General features: G+C 47.1%; 1 protein-coding gene and 1 long non-coding RNA gene across 3 annotated transcripts in view; one reads left to right on the top strand and one right to left on the bottom strand.

The window, feature by feature from the left end:
• Positions 1-14,550, bottom strand: part of LOC309493358 — a 171,389-nt gene that overhangs the window by 79,551 nt on the left and 77,288 nt on the right. The window lies entirely within an intron of this gene.
• The window catches only part of LOC309493199 (Fc receptor-like protein 5), a 100,393-nt gene that overhangs the window by 83,575 nt on the left and 2,268 nt on the right, over positions 1-14,550 (top strand). For both annotated transcript variants that reach the window (XM_082162328.1, XM_082162329.1), the window contains 10 exons: positions 538-807; positions 1,924-2,208; positions 3,190-3,474; positions 4,190-4,468; positions 4,567-4,851; positions 4,927-5,205; positions 5,294-5,557; positions 5,775-6,026; positions 7,987-8,021; positions 14,235-14,298. In XM_082162328.1, the coding sequence (XP_082018454.1) occupies positions 538-807; positions 1,924-2,208; positions 3,190-3,474; positions 4,190-4,468; positions 4,567-4,851; positions 4,927-5,205; positions 5,294-5,557; positions 5,775-6,026; positions 7,987-8,021; positions 14,235-14,298 (2,298 nt within the window). The remainder of the gene's footprint in view (positions 1-537; positions 808-1,923; positions 2,209-3,189; positions 3,475-4,189; positions 4,469-4,566; positions 4,852-4,926; positions 5,206-5,293; positions 5,558-5,774; positions 6,027-7,986; positions 8,022-14,234; positions 14,299-14,550) is intronic.

Raw genomic sequence — 14,550 nt, 5'->3', positions numbered from 1 at the left:
ATTCTTTGTTTTATTTTCAAACTATTTTGGGTTAATCTTAATCCAGAAATGTATTAATTTTACTCAAAAATGTTGTCAATCTGCTGCCAAATTGGGTTTTTAACCCAGCATTTTGTAATGTACAACAGTTTATTATTTAACTGTATATGCTACATTGTCACATGACCTCATCACATTGCATGTTTAAGTCTGTAATATTTTTTACACTCTTAAATTATGTAAGATTTGTAAATGTTGTACAAGCTGCAATTCTGTGACACGCAAATAGAAAATAACATACATGTATTATAGACTCAGTTTACATGTATGACACTCTTTACCCAGTCTTTCAGTTTATACAAAGTTTATCAGTTTATAGTCTATCAATACTTAAAAACAATTTTGATGTAATCAATACAAACTTCCAACAAACTAGATCTTTCATTTTTAATACAGTGTTTGTCTCATAAGGAGGTTTTGAGTTCATAAACACTAATATTGATCATGAGACTGTGATGCTGTTTTAATCAATATTTACTCATATGTGTATTAATACAGGAAAACCTGTAGTGAAGGTGAAGCCAGATCAGCGTGTGTTCAGAGGAGAGAGAGTCACTCTCACATGTGTCATACAGGGAGGAGGAGACATTCAGTGGAGATACAGCTGGATTAGAGATGGAAACACTGACTATCCATTTACAACATCAACATCAGCAGAGTTCAGTTTCACAGCTGATCGTGTGTCTCTCAGTGGTGAATACAGGTGTAGAGGAGAGAGATCAGGCTCACACACAGACTTCAGTGATGCTGTTACACTGACTGTATCAGGTGAGTCTTCATATTCACGTCTGTTTAATGATCATTTAAAATCCATATTTCAACACTTATGATCTTCTGTATCACTTCACTTTTAGTCATGATTGTCTTCAGATGTCTTGTGTGTGTTGCACATTTTTATCAGGATATGTTTTAAAACATCATGCAAATTGTGACTTTCCAGTGTTATTGGCGTCTCCATCTTTGAGATTTACTTTAGTCACTGTCGCTATGGTTACAGGAGATATTTACTAATAGAAAAGATGAGTTTTGTGCTGAAGTCAGAGAGAATGACGTGACTCACAGATAATGATGTTAAATGAGTTCATGAAGTCTTCAGATAGTCTGATGAAGTTGATTCAGACTCAGTATCTCCTCATATGAGCTTGTAGTTGGAGATCTTCATCTCTCCTTCAGGAGCTTCATTCTGCTTTCTATGGCGAGTCAGAGGTGTTTGTCTGAGATCGTGACGGAGCCAGAGCCTCAAAACAACTGACATGACAAAACTAATGACAGTACAACAGCAAAATACAACTAATACTAGGAAATATGAGATAAAATCATCTATAAACTATATAGTGTGAGAAATGTTAGTCTGCCCCGACTCAGCTTCCACTTCAAGATATGTATTAGAATATGTTTCTTCCCTAAAAGAGCTTAATTATCATAGAGACGATTCCTCCTGATCTCAGTAATATGTAAACACTACCGGAGTGAAACTCTATCACTTCTAGTGTGAAACGGCAGCGGGACGTCGAGAATAATCCTGTGTTCAGAAGATACATGAAGGATACATGGAGTTCCCGTCTCAAACAATATCAAAGATGTGGGAACGGAAGGCTTTCACTTTCATTGTTATCCTCAATTTACTTTTAAGACAAAACTTCATTGACATGAAGAGCTGGAAGAAGAATGTAATACAGTATATAATGTTTGAGCAGAGATTATTCAGGGTTTATTCTGACTCTGATGAACGCAGGGGCTTTAATGCACTTTGTCACTGTTGCTGCAATAAAACTTCATCATTGAGATCTTCAACATCCTCAAAACATTTACAAAATGTAATTCTTTTACTTTTGCCCTGAAAGAGATGTTTGAGTCATTTTGTGTTTCTGTCTTTCTTCTCAGGTTTCCCCACATCTACAGTGACTGTGACACCAGACAGTCCTGTATTCACTGGAGAAACAGTCAATCTGAAGTGTGTGATAAACTCTGATCACAGTAACTGGAGATATGAGTGGTATAAAGACAGTGTAATATTACAGACGTCTGAGCGTTACACTGTAAACAGAGACACTCTCACTATCAGAGGAGCTACTGAGTCTGATCAGGGTCAGTACTGGTGTAGAGGACAGAGAGATAGAAGACCAAACTCATCAACATCAAGATCTGCTGTTTCTCTCTCTGTGAAGGGTGAGTTCAACATCATTGTCCTCCTAAAAATATGGATCACATTATTCAACAATAAGCAATTCCAGCTGTCACATGACCTGATCACATTGAAATTTTAATTTCATTCAATATGTGAATACAGATAAAAAGATAAAGATAAATGTGACGTCAAGAGGAAGCAGCTTCGAAATGAGACACAGATACAATTTACATTCTAGTGCATATTGTCGACTGGGCGGTTGTGCAATCATTATATTATGTTATTATCTTTTTAATCTTTAAACTTTAATCAGTTTTTTTTATTACTGATTAAACTATTGAAAAGAAACTTTTTTCTTTTAAAAAAACAATTCCAGTCCATGTGTAAAAAAAGGTAACGCAAAAGTAACATAACACATTACTTTTCTAAAAAAGTAACAAAAAAAAGCAATTAGTTACTTTTTAAGGGAGTAAAGCAATATTGTAATGCATTACTTTTCAAATTAACTTTCCCCAACACTGACTGTCAGTGTAGCAAACAAGCCTTAAGACTTTTGCCATTGGTCCTCAGTCAGACCGAGGTCAGGATAGAAATGGTGTTACAATAACTTACAGAGCCTCAGTTTATCTGTTCTCATGGCCTGAGAGTGTCGGCAGTTTTTCAGACTAAAATACTGTAGTAAAACTGACGCCAGATCAGCCTGTGTTCAGAGGAGAGAGAGTCAACTCTCACATGTGACGTACAGAGGGGAGGAGACATTCAGTGGAGATACAGCTGGTTTAGAGAAGGAAACAATCATATGAACAGTTCAGTTTCACAGCTGATGTTTCTGATCAGTGTTTGTCTGAGATCATGACGAAGCCGGAGCCTCAAAACACATGAGAAAACTAATGACAGTACAATAGCAAACCAGAACATATTAAATATTAGATACAATAATATAAACTACATGGTTTTGTAAGAGATATACAAAATAATTTTCCCTGAAAGAGCAGTTTGAGTCACTTTGTCTTTCTTCTCAGGTTTACCCACATCTACAGTGACTGTGACACCAGACAGTCCTGTATTCACTGGAGAAACAGTCAATCTGAAGTGTGTGATAAACTCTGATCACAGTAACTGGAGATATGAGTGGTATAAATACAGTGTAATATTACAGACGTCTGAGCGTTACACTGTAAACAGAGACACTCTCACTATCAGAGGAGCTACTGAGTCTGATCAGGGTCAGTACTGGTGTAAAGGACAGATAGATGGAAGACCAAACTCATCAACATCAAGCTCTGCTGTTTCTCTCTCTGTGAAGGGTGAGTTCAACATCATTGTCCTCATAAACTCTCTCTACATCAGGGATGGGCAACTTCGGTCCTGGAGGGCCACTGTCCTACAGAGTTTAGCTTCAACCCTAATAAAACACACCTGAACAATCTAATCAAGGTCCTCAGGATTACTAGAAAATTACAGGCAGGTGATTTTTTTCAGGGTTGGAGCTAAACTCTGTAGGACAGTGGCCCTCCAGGACCGAAGTTGCCCATCCCTGCTCTACATGATCATGATCACACAACCAATCGAGAGTCTTTCATTGCCAGATGTTTAATTTACACTGAAAATAAATACAGTTTGTCTTTTGGGGGTTTAATTGTATTCAATTCTCTCTCTGCTGTTGTGTTCAAAACCATTTCAAGGAGCAAAACAATGAAACTGAATGCAGAGGTCTGAAAATACATTTTAAAGATGCAGTATTTTTAAATTTAACATGGCAAGAGTCCAGATAAAACAAAGAAACACAACAGATAAAGACACATCTGAACATAGACATGATAATTATGCACAAACAACCTGTCGAACAACCAACCTCTACAATATTAAATGCTCTGATACTTGTTCCATGTGCATCAAAATTAAGTCATCTTTTTTCTGGGCGAAGACTCAGAATCATGCCAGAATAATTTTTTTCTGATGAAGACAAATGCTCATTTATTTGAATCTTGAGGATCTGAATCTGTTGTTGTTCTCCTGCAGATCTAAAGCCGAAGCCTGAACTCACATCAGATCCTGCAGGAGCTGCACTGACTGGAAACACAGTGACTTTGACCTGTCGCATGGATCCATCCACTCGAGACTGGGACTTTTACTGGTACAAACACACACTGAACCCTGAGACAGAGAAGACAGAAACAAACTCCTACAGCCTGAAGATTGATTCAGTGTCTGATGGAGGCCAGTACTGGTGTAGAGCTGGAAGAGGGAAACCAGTCTATTACACACAATACAGTGATGCACTGTTGGTAAATGTTACAGGTGAGAGAGACTGTAGTGTGTGATGCAACAAATACAGATCAGAGACAATATCTACACAACTTCTGAAACTATAAATGCAATAATCTGTGTTTGTACAGTGAGTCCTAAAGCTGTGCTGACGGTACGACCTGATGAACGAGTGTTTAGAGGAGAAACAGTCTCTCTCAGATGTGATATAAAGTGGGGAGGAGACACTGAGTGGACATACAGATGGGAAATAGAGGGAACCAACAACCAATATAAAAACACTGTCAGCCGAACCTCAACACAAGAGTTGAACATCAGCAGTGTTGATCTCTCTCACCGCGGTAAATACAGCTGTACAGGACAGATACACACTCAAAGCTCTCAGCGCAGTGATGCTGTTACACTGACTGTCTCAGGTGAGTGTGTGTTTGTTGTGATCAGCTTCTCCATCAGTTTCTCTACGGCTCTGTAACTCGTGATGTTTTGTTCAGCTGAAGCTCAGGCATCAGTGCGAGTGTCTCCACAGCCGTGGCTGACTGAAGGAGAATCAGTGACTCTGATCTGTGAGGTTTCAGGCTCCTCTAAAGGCTGGACGTTCAGCTGGTTCAGAGATCATGATCATCTGTCAGACAGCAGCAGAGGAGCTGGAGGATCTTACACTCTCAGTCCTGCTGCTCTACAGCACACAGGAGTTTATACGTGCAGAGCAGAGAGAGGACGACCAGCCTATTACACACACAACAGCAGCTCACAGACACTGTGGATCACTGGTGAGGGTTTATGCTTGTGCTCATCCGGATCTGTGTTTCACTGCAGTCTCTGTGCTGTCAGTTTTGATTGAGATTTTCCTCTTTTCAGGAGTTTCTGCTTCAGTGTCTCTGGTCATCAATCCCAGCAGAAGTCAACACTTCTCATCTGACTCTCTCTCTCTGAGCTGTGAGGATCAGAGTAACTCTGCTGGATGGACAGTGAGAAGATACACAGACAAAGACACACAAACTTGTGCAAAACAAACAGGATCTGGATGTGTAATGGACTCTCTCAGCACATCTGACACTGGAGTGTACTGGTGTGAGTCTGAATCTGGAGAGAAACGTCTTCCTCGAAACATCACTGTACATGGTGAGTCCAATCACACTTACAACTATAAAACACAATAATGTTTATAATCAACATTTTTTTTTTCTTATGAGATCAGGTAAGACTACACAAGACTAATATAAAAAGCTCAGGAAGTAAAAAGTACAATTCAATTCATAATATCAATATTTTGATTATGTATTGTTTTGCTATATTCTTATTATTTACAGTATTAAACACACATTTCTTGTGTTTGTAGACGGTGAGGTGATTCTGGAGAGTTCTGTTGATCCTGTGATTGAGGGAGAGACTCTGACTCTACACTGTTTACATCGATCTACAAACTCCCCGATCCTCAGCGCTGATTTCTATAAAGACGGATCACTGATCCAGAATCAGACGACAGGAGAGATGAGCATCACTACTGTCTCAAAGTCACATGAGGGTTTCTACTACTGTAAAACAGAGAGAGGACAGTCACTCCACAGCTGGATCTCAGTCACTGTGAACTGTGAGATGATTTTATTTTATTCATGAGCATCTGATGAGATACGCCACACGAATACTAGAATACAAGTCTCTGGCTCTTATTTCTGCTGGAGCACAATCAGTTATTGTGTCACATAACTCACAAGAATATGACATAAGTATTAAATCAAATCAAAATATACTGAATACTGTGCCTGTTATTGTAACCAATTACAATTGAAATAATCAACACATCATAACCAATTTCCTATAGTTTAATGAAATGAACAGTGTTGTTTTTACAGCCAATCAACAATAAAATAAAATTAGATGACTTTCGTGTCACAATCTGACTGTCTAAAAATGTATTACTTTTAATTTGAAATCAGCAAGGAAGGAATCTGAATGTGCTTATGTAGTCGGTATGTCAGTATTTTTGGGTGAGGAGTTTTATCCCCTTAAAATAAATTACCAAAAATCAATATACAGGCAAACAAAAGTGCCATAATGTCTCGTTTTAAGGAATGCTGGCCTCCATTTCATCCCTAAGCCTTGTTTGCTGTCATTAAGGACATGAATGAGAATTAAGGTTTTGATTAAAGCACATATACGGTAATGTTGATGAATGAAGTTATCAAAATAATAGATGTATGTAGAAGTGTTTAGAATCTAAAGCAAGTTTAGTTTGTAGAATTTTTTTTGTTAATCTCTGCCTTTAAAGGAGAACTTGGTAACTTTTTTAACTTAATAAAACTGTCTAGAAATCATTTGGATGGTTAAACAACCTGTTCTGGTGATATTGGTGACTTTCCCCGCTCCCCCCAGCGTTCCCAGGCGGAAAACCAACCTTGCAACTTGCAACACTACCGTCCCGGCAAGTTAGAAATTGGAAGTCTCGTGAGAAGCGAGAACTAGAACGAGAACGAGCGCGAAACACAAATTGCTTTACGGCAATTCGACATAAACACACACACATGTATGATGTATTACCAGATGACCCACCTCGGTAGACATAGCTCCACACGATACAGTTAGGCTTGCTCCGATCAAAACAAACGCACATGAGCAGCGGTAGAGAGGGGGAGGAGGCCGCCGCAAGTGAGTTTTTTACGACTGTGTTGTGAAATATACGCCCCCCCACAGCTGTAGGGGGAGCTCGTGGGGAAAACATGCGACAACAAAAGGGAAAATCAGCGAAGAAGTGACAAGAGTTCGCTAGAGTTACCGAGTTCTCCTTTAATGCATAGCAATAGAGACAGAGCGCAACGCGTCATAATCTGAAGACCACGCCCACCAAGGGGGAAAACAAACCAACTGTCTCCATTGACTTTGCATTGCGAGAGGCTGCCTCCTTGTCATTTCTTGCTTCTAAGAAAAGACAGAATAATGCCTAAAAGCTGCTATGTGACAAGGTGTACAGCAAACAAGCTAAGAAACCCAGAAATAAGTTTTCATAAGCTGTCGACCCCAAAAAACGAGCGTTTGAGGACATAAAAGTGGATACAGGCTGGAACGAATGGGTAAATTGTGGGATCCTGACACTCAGTATGCACTAAAAATACACTACGTGTCTAGTAAGTTAAACATTTGGTCACTGGTGAGTCAAATATCCAAATGTCAGTTTTATATATTATATTTCTGTAAGATAAACTATCCTGTGTTGCCGATTACGGTCTCCTCCAGCGGGCGTACGTTAGTTCTCAGAGTAATGAGACACGTGACGCTCTGTCTCAACTGCCTGTATCCACTTTTATGTCCTAAACACTCGTTTTTTGGGGTCGAGAGCTAGTTTTTTTTTGCTTCTTTGCTGTACACCTTGTCACACAGCAGCTTTTAGGCATTTTTCTGTCTTTTGTTAGAAGCAAGGAATGACAAGGAGGCAGCCTCTCGCAATGCAAAGTCAATGGGGACGGTTGGTTTGTTTTCCCCCTGGGTGTGGGCGTGGCCTAAATACGCTCTGTCTCTATGTTGCTGAATAATGTTCTTGTGTTTCTGTTATTCAGGTCAGATTTCTGTCCTTAAAATCCTCAGTTCTCTTACGAGAGGTTCTCTCGTATTGCGTAAGTTTAGCTTACGCTACGGGTAAAGTCATCTTTTCTCGAGATATGAAGCAAAAAAATTATCCTTAATTTTATATATCTTGTCAACGCAGTGCGGCAGCAAGCTGACCTAGAGCAGGCAATCTAGCGTGCTCATAGGCTGCTCTGCGGCAACTGCAGCAGCCTATCACTGAGCCCTTGGCGTGACGTCACGTCCAATGAGCGCGAGCAGCGCGCCTACGCGTCACGGCCCGAGGCGGGGCGTGGCAGAGGGTATAAATACGGGCTGAGAGGCTGCTTTCACTGATTTTTGTCTCTTCAGCGAAGCTCTTCGCATCGCTGATCCTTGAGGAAGCCGCCGTTGAAACCAGCGCTTTGCAAGCCGAGGATTCTGCCTGAGGAAGCCGGCCGCCTTCGCCGCCTTCAGCTATCCCTGCCTGCTTCGCTATCCGGCGAAACATATCCTTTCTATTATGCATTGTATTTCATGTAAAGCTCCGCTCAGCGACAGAGACCGCCATGTTATCTGCACTCTCTGCCTGGGACCGGACCACGCTGCCCTCGCCCTCGCGGCGGGTGGCTGTGAAATGTGCGAAGAACTGCCGATGTCGACCCTGCGGGCTCGACTCGCCTTGTTCGACGCTCCAGCTGTCTCTCCGTCTGCCGGGCCGCGCAAGAAGAAGCGCCGCTCTCAGAGGCCACCGGAACCCGCAGCAGCAGCTGAGCGCTCGCCGGAGCCCCTCCCGCGAGCCTCGCTATCTCCATCTCCTCCCCCCCTTCCCGACGCGCAGCGGCCGGCCTTTGCCCGCACTGCCGTCGCCTCGGGGGACGAAGCGGACGACGCTGTTTTAACGGACAGCTGCTCTATCCTGGCCTCGGACAGCGAGGAGTGGTCTGGCTCCACCTCCTCTGCACAGGAGTCTAGCCGATCCCGCGCCAGTGTCGACGCGGAACTGCTCCGCCTCCTCACCAAAGCGGTCGAACAATTGGGACTCGACTGGTCCCCACCGAGGGCGCCCGCGCCTAACCGACTTGACGGGTGTTTTCTGCCTAGCCGCCGCCCAGCGCCTGCCTCTAGGTCAGCACCCTTCCTGCCTGAGCTCCACTCTGAGCTCTCTAAGTCGTGGAACGCCCCATTCTCCGCTAGACTCCGCTCACCGGTCTCCTCGACCCTCTCCCAAGTGGACGGGGCCGCCGAGAAGGGATATACTCAAATTCCCCCGGTGGAAGATGCTGTGGCAACGCACCTTTGCCCGCCATCCGCCAGATGGCGCTCAAAGTCTGCCCTGCCGTCCAAGGCCTGCAGGACCACATCAGCACTCGTCGGCCGCGCCTTCTCCGCCGCCGGCCAGGCTGCTTCCGCCCTGCATTCAATGGCTGTGCTCCAGATCCTCCAAGCCGATCTCCTCCGAGAGCTGGACGAGAAAGGCCCGGATCGCGCCGTTCTCACGGACCTGCGTAGCGCGACGGACCTCTCCCTTCGCGCCACAAAGTCCGCTGCACAAGCCATCGGGAGATCTATGGCCTCGCTCACCGTCACCGAAAGGCACCTTTGGTTGACGCTGGCGGATATGAGCGAATCCGAGCGTTCAGTGTTCCTCAACGCACCGCTCTCTCCCACCGGCCTGTTCGGCCCAGCGGTCGCCGGGATCGTCGATCGCTTCTCGGAGGTGCAGAAGGCATCGCAGGCGATGAATCTCTTCCTGCCCCGCCGCTCGAGTTCGTCTGCAGGCCGCTCTCAGCAGCCTCCTGCGCGGAACTCTTCTCAGCGCTCTGCCCAGCCTCCGTCTTCGCAGCGACGACAGGGCGGCCGCCCTAGGTCGCGCTCAACCAGCCGTCACAAACCGCCTCCCCCCCGGGGACCCCGGCCCAAGGTGACGCTCAAGCCTGAGCCCGCGAAGTCCTCCTAGCGGCTGCAAGGAGGAAAAGATGGCTGAGTCCCGCTGCGGCCGGACCACCATCAAAGCGCCCAGCTCTGCCAGTCCCCTTAGAAAAGGCTACTGCAGCAGCTTACATCGCAGCCAACGAGCCAGTAATACAACTCTCTCGCCTGCACACAAACGCCGTTTTCACGGCGACCCAGAGAAATCTCATAAAGAGTATGGTTTCGGGTTTTCCGGCTCACGCCGAAGGTGTCATGAGTGTAGAATTTGTGCCCACGCCCCAGTGCTCACCACTACACACAAACACGATCTCCCCGGTAACGCTCACAGAGCGCACTCTCATAAAGCGGGCACGCGCCGCTCGAGTGCTAAAGGTAGAGAATGTGCCCGCTCTTCCATGCCCACACCTACCCACTGCCCGCTCTGTCACACAGTTATCCCGGGACGCAGATCCTCTAAAGCTCCCTTACACTGGCCGTGTTGCATATGTAAGCCCTGTGCCCGCTCACGAGCGCGCGCACTTACTATCAAACACGTTAAACCTCATGCCGCTCTCGCGCCACGGGTTTCTAGCATCAAAATGTGCCCCGTCCCCAGTGACCGAGCCGTTATGTGCTGTACAGCCAGTCACCATTGTTCGCGAGCCCCCATATTCGAGCACCGGCAGCGCGCGCGCCGCCCCGTCCTCTCTGATAGAGGTTCCCCATCCCGCCCAGCGCGGCGATCCGAACCCAGAGATCATTCGACCCCTAGCTATGTGTGCGAGAGCATGGCAAGCTATCCAGGGCGTGTCAGAATGGGTGCTGAATACTATAATGCACGGCTATTCGCTTCAATTCGCTCGCCGTCCCCCGCGCTTTCTAGCACGGACAGAGACGAGAGTGAATACAGAAGTAGCGCATCTGCTTCAGGCAGAAATAGCAAAGCTGCTGCACAAAGGGGCTATAGAACAGGTGCATCCTTCTCAGAGCGAGTCGGGCTTTTACAGCCGTTATTTCCTCGTACCCAAGAAGGACGGAGCGCTGAGACCTATTTTAGATCTGAGACATTTGAACAAAGCTCTCATGAGACGGCCGTTCAAAATGATCACAACCAGACAAATCCTCGCGCAAATTCGCCCGGGGGACTGGTTCATCTCTCTCGATCTAAAGGACGCATATTTTCAGATTCAGATAATACCCCGTCACAGGCCATTCTTGAGATTCGCCTTCGACGGTCGGGTATATCAGTACACCGTCCTGCCGTTCGGTCTATCTTTAGCACCCCGTACATTTACGAAGTGCATGGACGCGGCTCTCTCTCCCCTGAGGAGACAAGGAATGCGGATACTGAATTATCTGGACGACTGGCTAGTCCTCGCGCAGTCAGAGGCAGAGCTTTTGTCTCACAGAACAGCGCTTCTCAGCCATCTGGAATGCTTGGGTCTCTCGGTCAACTGGACCAAGAGCTCATTACTGCCCCGCCAGTCGACTTCCTTTCTCGGAATAGAACTGGACTCGGTGGCTATGACGGCCAGATTGTCAGAGCAGCGCGCGCGCCGCATTCGACATCTCGCCGCGTCTTTCCAGACGGGCAGTCAGGTTCCGCTGAGGACATTCCAGCGAGTCCTGGGGCATATGGCCTCAGCTGCAGCAGTGCTCCAGCTGGGCTTACTGCGCATGCGCCCGCTTCAACGCTGGCTGAAAGCGCGAGTGCCTCACCGAGCCTGGACGGCCGGCCGCTTACGAGTCAGAGTGAATCATGGCTGTGTTTCAGCCCTGCAGCCCTGGCTAGCAGCCGAATGGTATCGCACGGGAGTGACGATGGGAGTTGTCTCGCACCGGAAAGTTGTCTCGACAGATGCGTCCAACCTAGGTTGGGGAGCGCTATTAGAGGGCAGACCGGTCTATGGCCCTTGGTCAGACCAGGAGAGTCACCTTCATATAAACTGTCTAGAGATGCTGGCGGTCGAGAAAGCGCTCAAGCACTTCCTCCCATACCTACAGGGCCACCATGTACTAGTCCGCACGGACAACATGTCAGTGGTAGCCTATGTGAACCGTCAGGGCGGTGTCAGATCCAAAACACTCTGCGCCCTGGCGGAACGCCTCCTTGTATGGGCTCAGCACTCACTGCGCTCGCTGAGAGCCGCGCATGTGCCGGGTCTCCTGAACGAGGGTCCAGACAGACTGTCCAGGGACAATGTTCCCCTGGGGGAGTGGTCTTTGCATCCCCAAACAGTCCAGTCGCTGTGGCGCCGTTTCGGCAGAGCGGAAGTCGACCTCTTTGCGTCAAAAGACAACGCGCACTGCCCACGGTTCTTTTCCAAGAGCGAGGACGCGCTGGCCCAAACCTGGCCCAGCGGCCCGCTTTACGCTTTTCCCCCTGTCTCTCTGCTGCCACAAGTCATCGGGAGAATCAGGGAAGCGCGCCACACGGTGCTCCTCATAGCCCCGTATTGGGAGAATCAGACATGGTTCCCAGATCTAATACGGCTGGCGGACACACCCCCCTGGCCGATACCGGTGAGGAGAGACCTTCTCTCTCAAGCCCGCGGCTCGATCTGGCATCCTCATCCAGAGCGCTGGTCTCTGCATGTATGGATAGTCAACGGATACCCGTTGATTTGCCAATAGGGGTTGTGAACACGATCACACAGTCTAGAGCTCCCTCTACGAGACGGCTCTACAGTGTTTAATAAATGGTGCACCGCCCAAGGGCTGGATCCACAAACATGTGAGGTGTCGCGTGTGCTTTGTTTCCTCCAAGAGCTGTTGGACATGGGCAGGTCCCCCTCCACGCTCAAAGTATATGTTGCGGCCATATCAGCTTTTTCCGACTCGGCGCTGGGCCGCGCATTAGGGAGGAATGAGTTCATTATTCGCTTCCTTAGAGGAGCTAGGAGGATGAACCCCCCGCGACCCCCCTCGGTTCCTATTTGGGATCTTTCCCTGGTCTTAGAGGCCATGAAAGCGCATCCCTTTGAACCCATGGAAACTGTGGATATGAAATACCTCACGCTCAAAACCGTTTTTCTGATAGCCCTGTCTTCAGTCAAACGTGTGGGTGACCTGCATGCGTTATCAGTTAACGCGGCATGTCTCGAGTTCGGACCTAATGACTCTAAAGTCATTCTCAAACCGAGACACGGTTATGTCCCCAAGGTGTTGGGCACACCCTTCAGAGCACAGGTCATTTCTCTCTCAGCTTTGCCGGCTACCGGCAGCGAAGTTGACAGTAATCTCCTTTGCCCTGTCAGAGCGCTGAGAAATTACATTACGCGCTCCGCCGCCATGAGGCGCTCGGAGCAGCTTTTCGTTTCGTTTGGTGGGCGCACCAAGGGTCTCGCTGCCTCGAAACACACTCTGTCCAGATGGATAGTGGACGCTATTGCAGCTGCTTATGCGTCTAAAGACCTGCAATGCCCTTTGGGCATCAGAGCCCACTCTACTAGAGGCATGGCCTCGTCATGGGCTTGGACTAGCGGAATTTCTATTCATGACATTTGTACGGCGGCGGGCTGGGCCTCCCCGTCTACATTTGTTAGATTTTACAATCTAGAAGTTCCCGCCCTGCAGGCTAAACTTTTATCAGTCTAATCTCGCGTAGGCCGGCCCACTTCTGTGCGCGGGCTACTGCTGTTTGATTTAGCCCTCCTGGTTGAGCTGTACAATATAAGGGTTGGTTAGTCAGACCGGCCGCGCCGTTCTGTTCCCCCTACTATGTGCTTATGTACTTGCGCTAGCCATATCATTGGCCGCCTGGCTCACACTCTCGTGTTCCCCGGGCTTCCCTGGGACTCATTCAGTGGATGCCGGGCGCGCACGGCGTTGACAAGGGAGTTCCCGTAGCGTAAGCTAAACTTACGCAATACGAGAGAACCTCTCGTAAGAGAACGTACTCGGTTACCTAACGTAACCTCTGTTCTCTCTAGAGAGGGAACGAGTATTGCGTAACCCGCCGTGCTCGCGCCACGAGCTCACTCGCTTCTGCGACAAAAACCAGTGAAAGCAGCCTCTCAGCCCGTATTTATACCCTCTGCCACGCCCCGCCTCGGGCCGTGACGCGTAGGCGCGCTGCTCGCGCTCATTGGACGTGACGTCACGCCAAGGGCTCAGTGATAGGCTGCTGCAGTTGCCGCAGAGCAGCCTATGAGCACGCTAGATTGCCTGCTCTAGGTCAGCTTGCTGCCGCACTGCGTTGACAAGATATATAAAATTAAGGATAATTTTTTTGCTTCATATCTCGAGAAAAGATGACTTTACCCGTAGCGTAAGCTAAACTTACGCAATACTCGTTCCCTCTCTAGAGAGAACAGAGGTTACGTTAGGTAACCGAGTACGTTCTCTTCTGGCAGCTTCTCCGTATCTGCTAGCGACAGTCGTGCTGCTTTACAAATGTTACAGAGCGAGAGGTAAAACTTCTGTCTGACACACACACACACACACACACACACACACACACTCTCTCTCTCTCTCTCTCTCACTCTCTCTCTCTCTCTCTCTCTCTCTCTCTCTCTCTCTCTCTCTTCTCTCTATCTCGATGGTTTGATCAAGCTAGAGTTTTCTCCCAAAATATGACTTAATTTTTTAGGAAAATTCTGTTAAATTAATCCCTATTAATCTGACATCCCTATTTTTATGGATGTTTTTTTGGGTGTAATGTT

The sequence above is a fragment of the Leuciscus leuciscus genome (genome assembly GCF_965113295.1).
Source record: "Leuciscus leuciscus genome assembly, chromosome: 2".
In the NCBI taxonomy this organism is placed as follows: domain Eukaryota; kingdom Metazoa; phylum Chordata; class Actinopteri; order Cypriniformes; family Leuciscidae; genus Leuciscus; species Leuciscus leuciscus.
The sequence above is the reverse complement of the archived record's forward strand: the minus strand, read 5'-3'. Positions and strand labels throughout refer to the sequence as shown.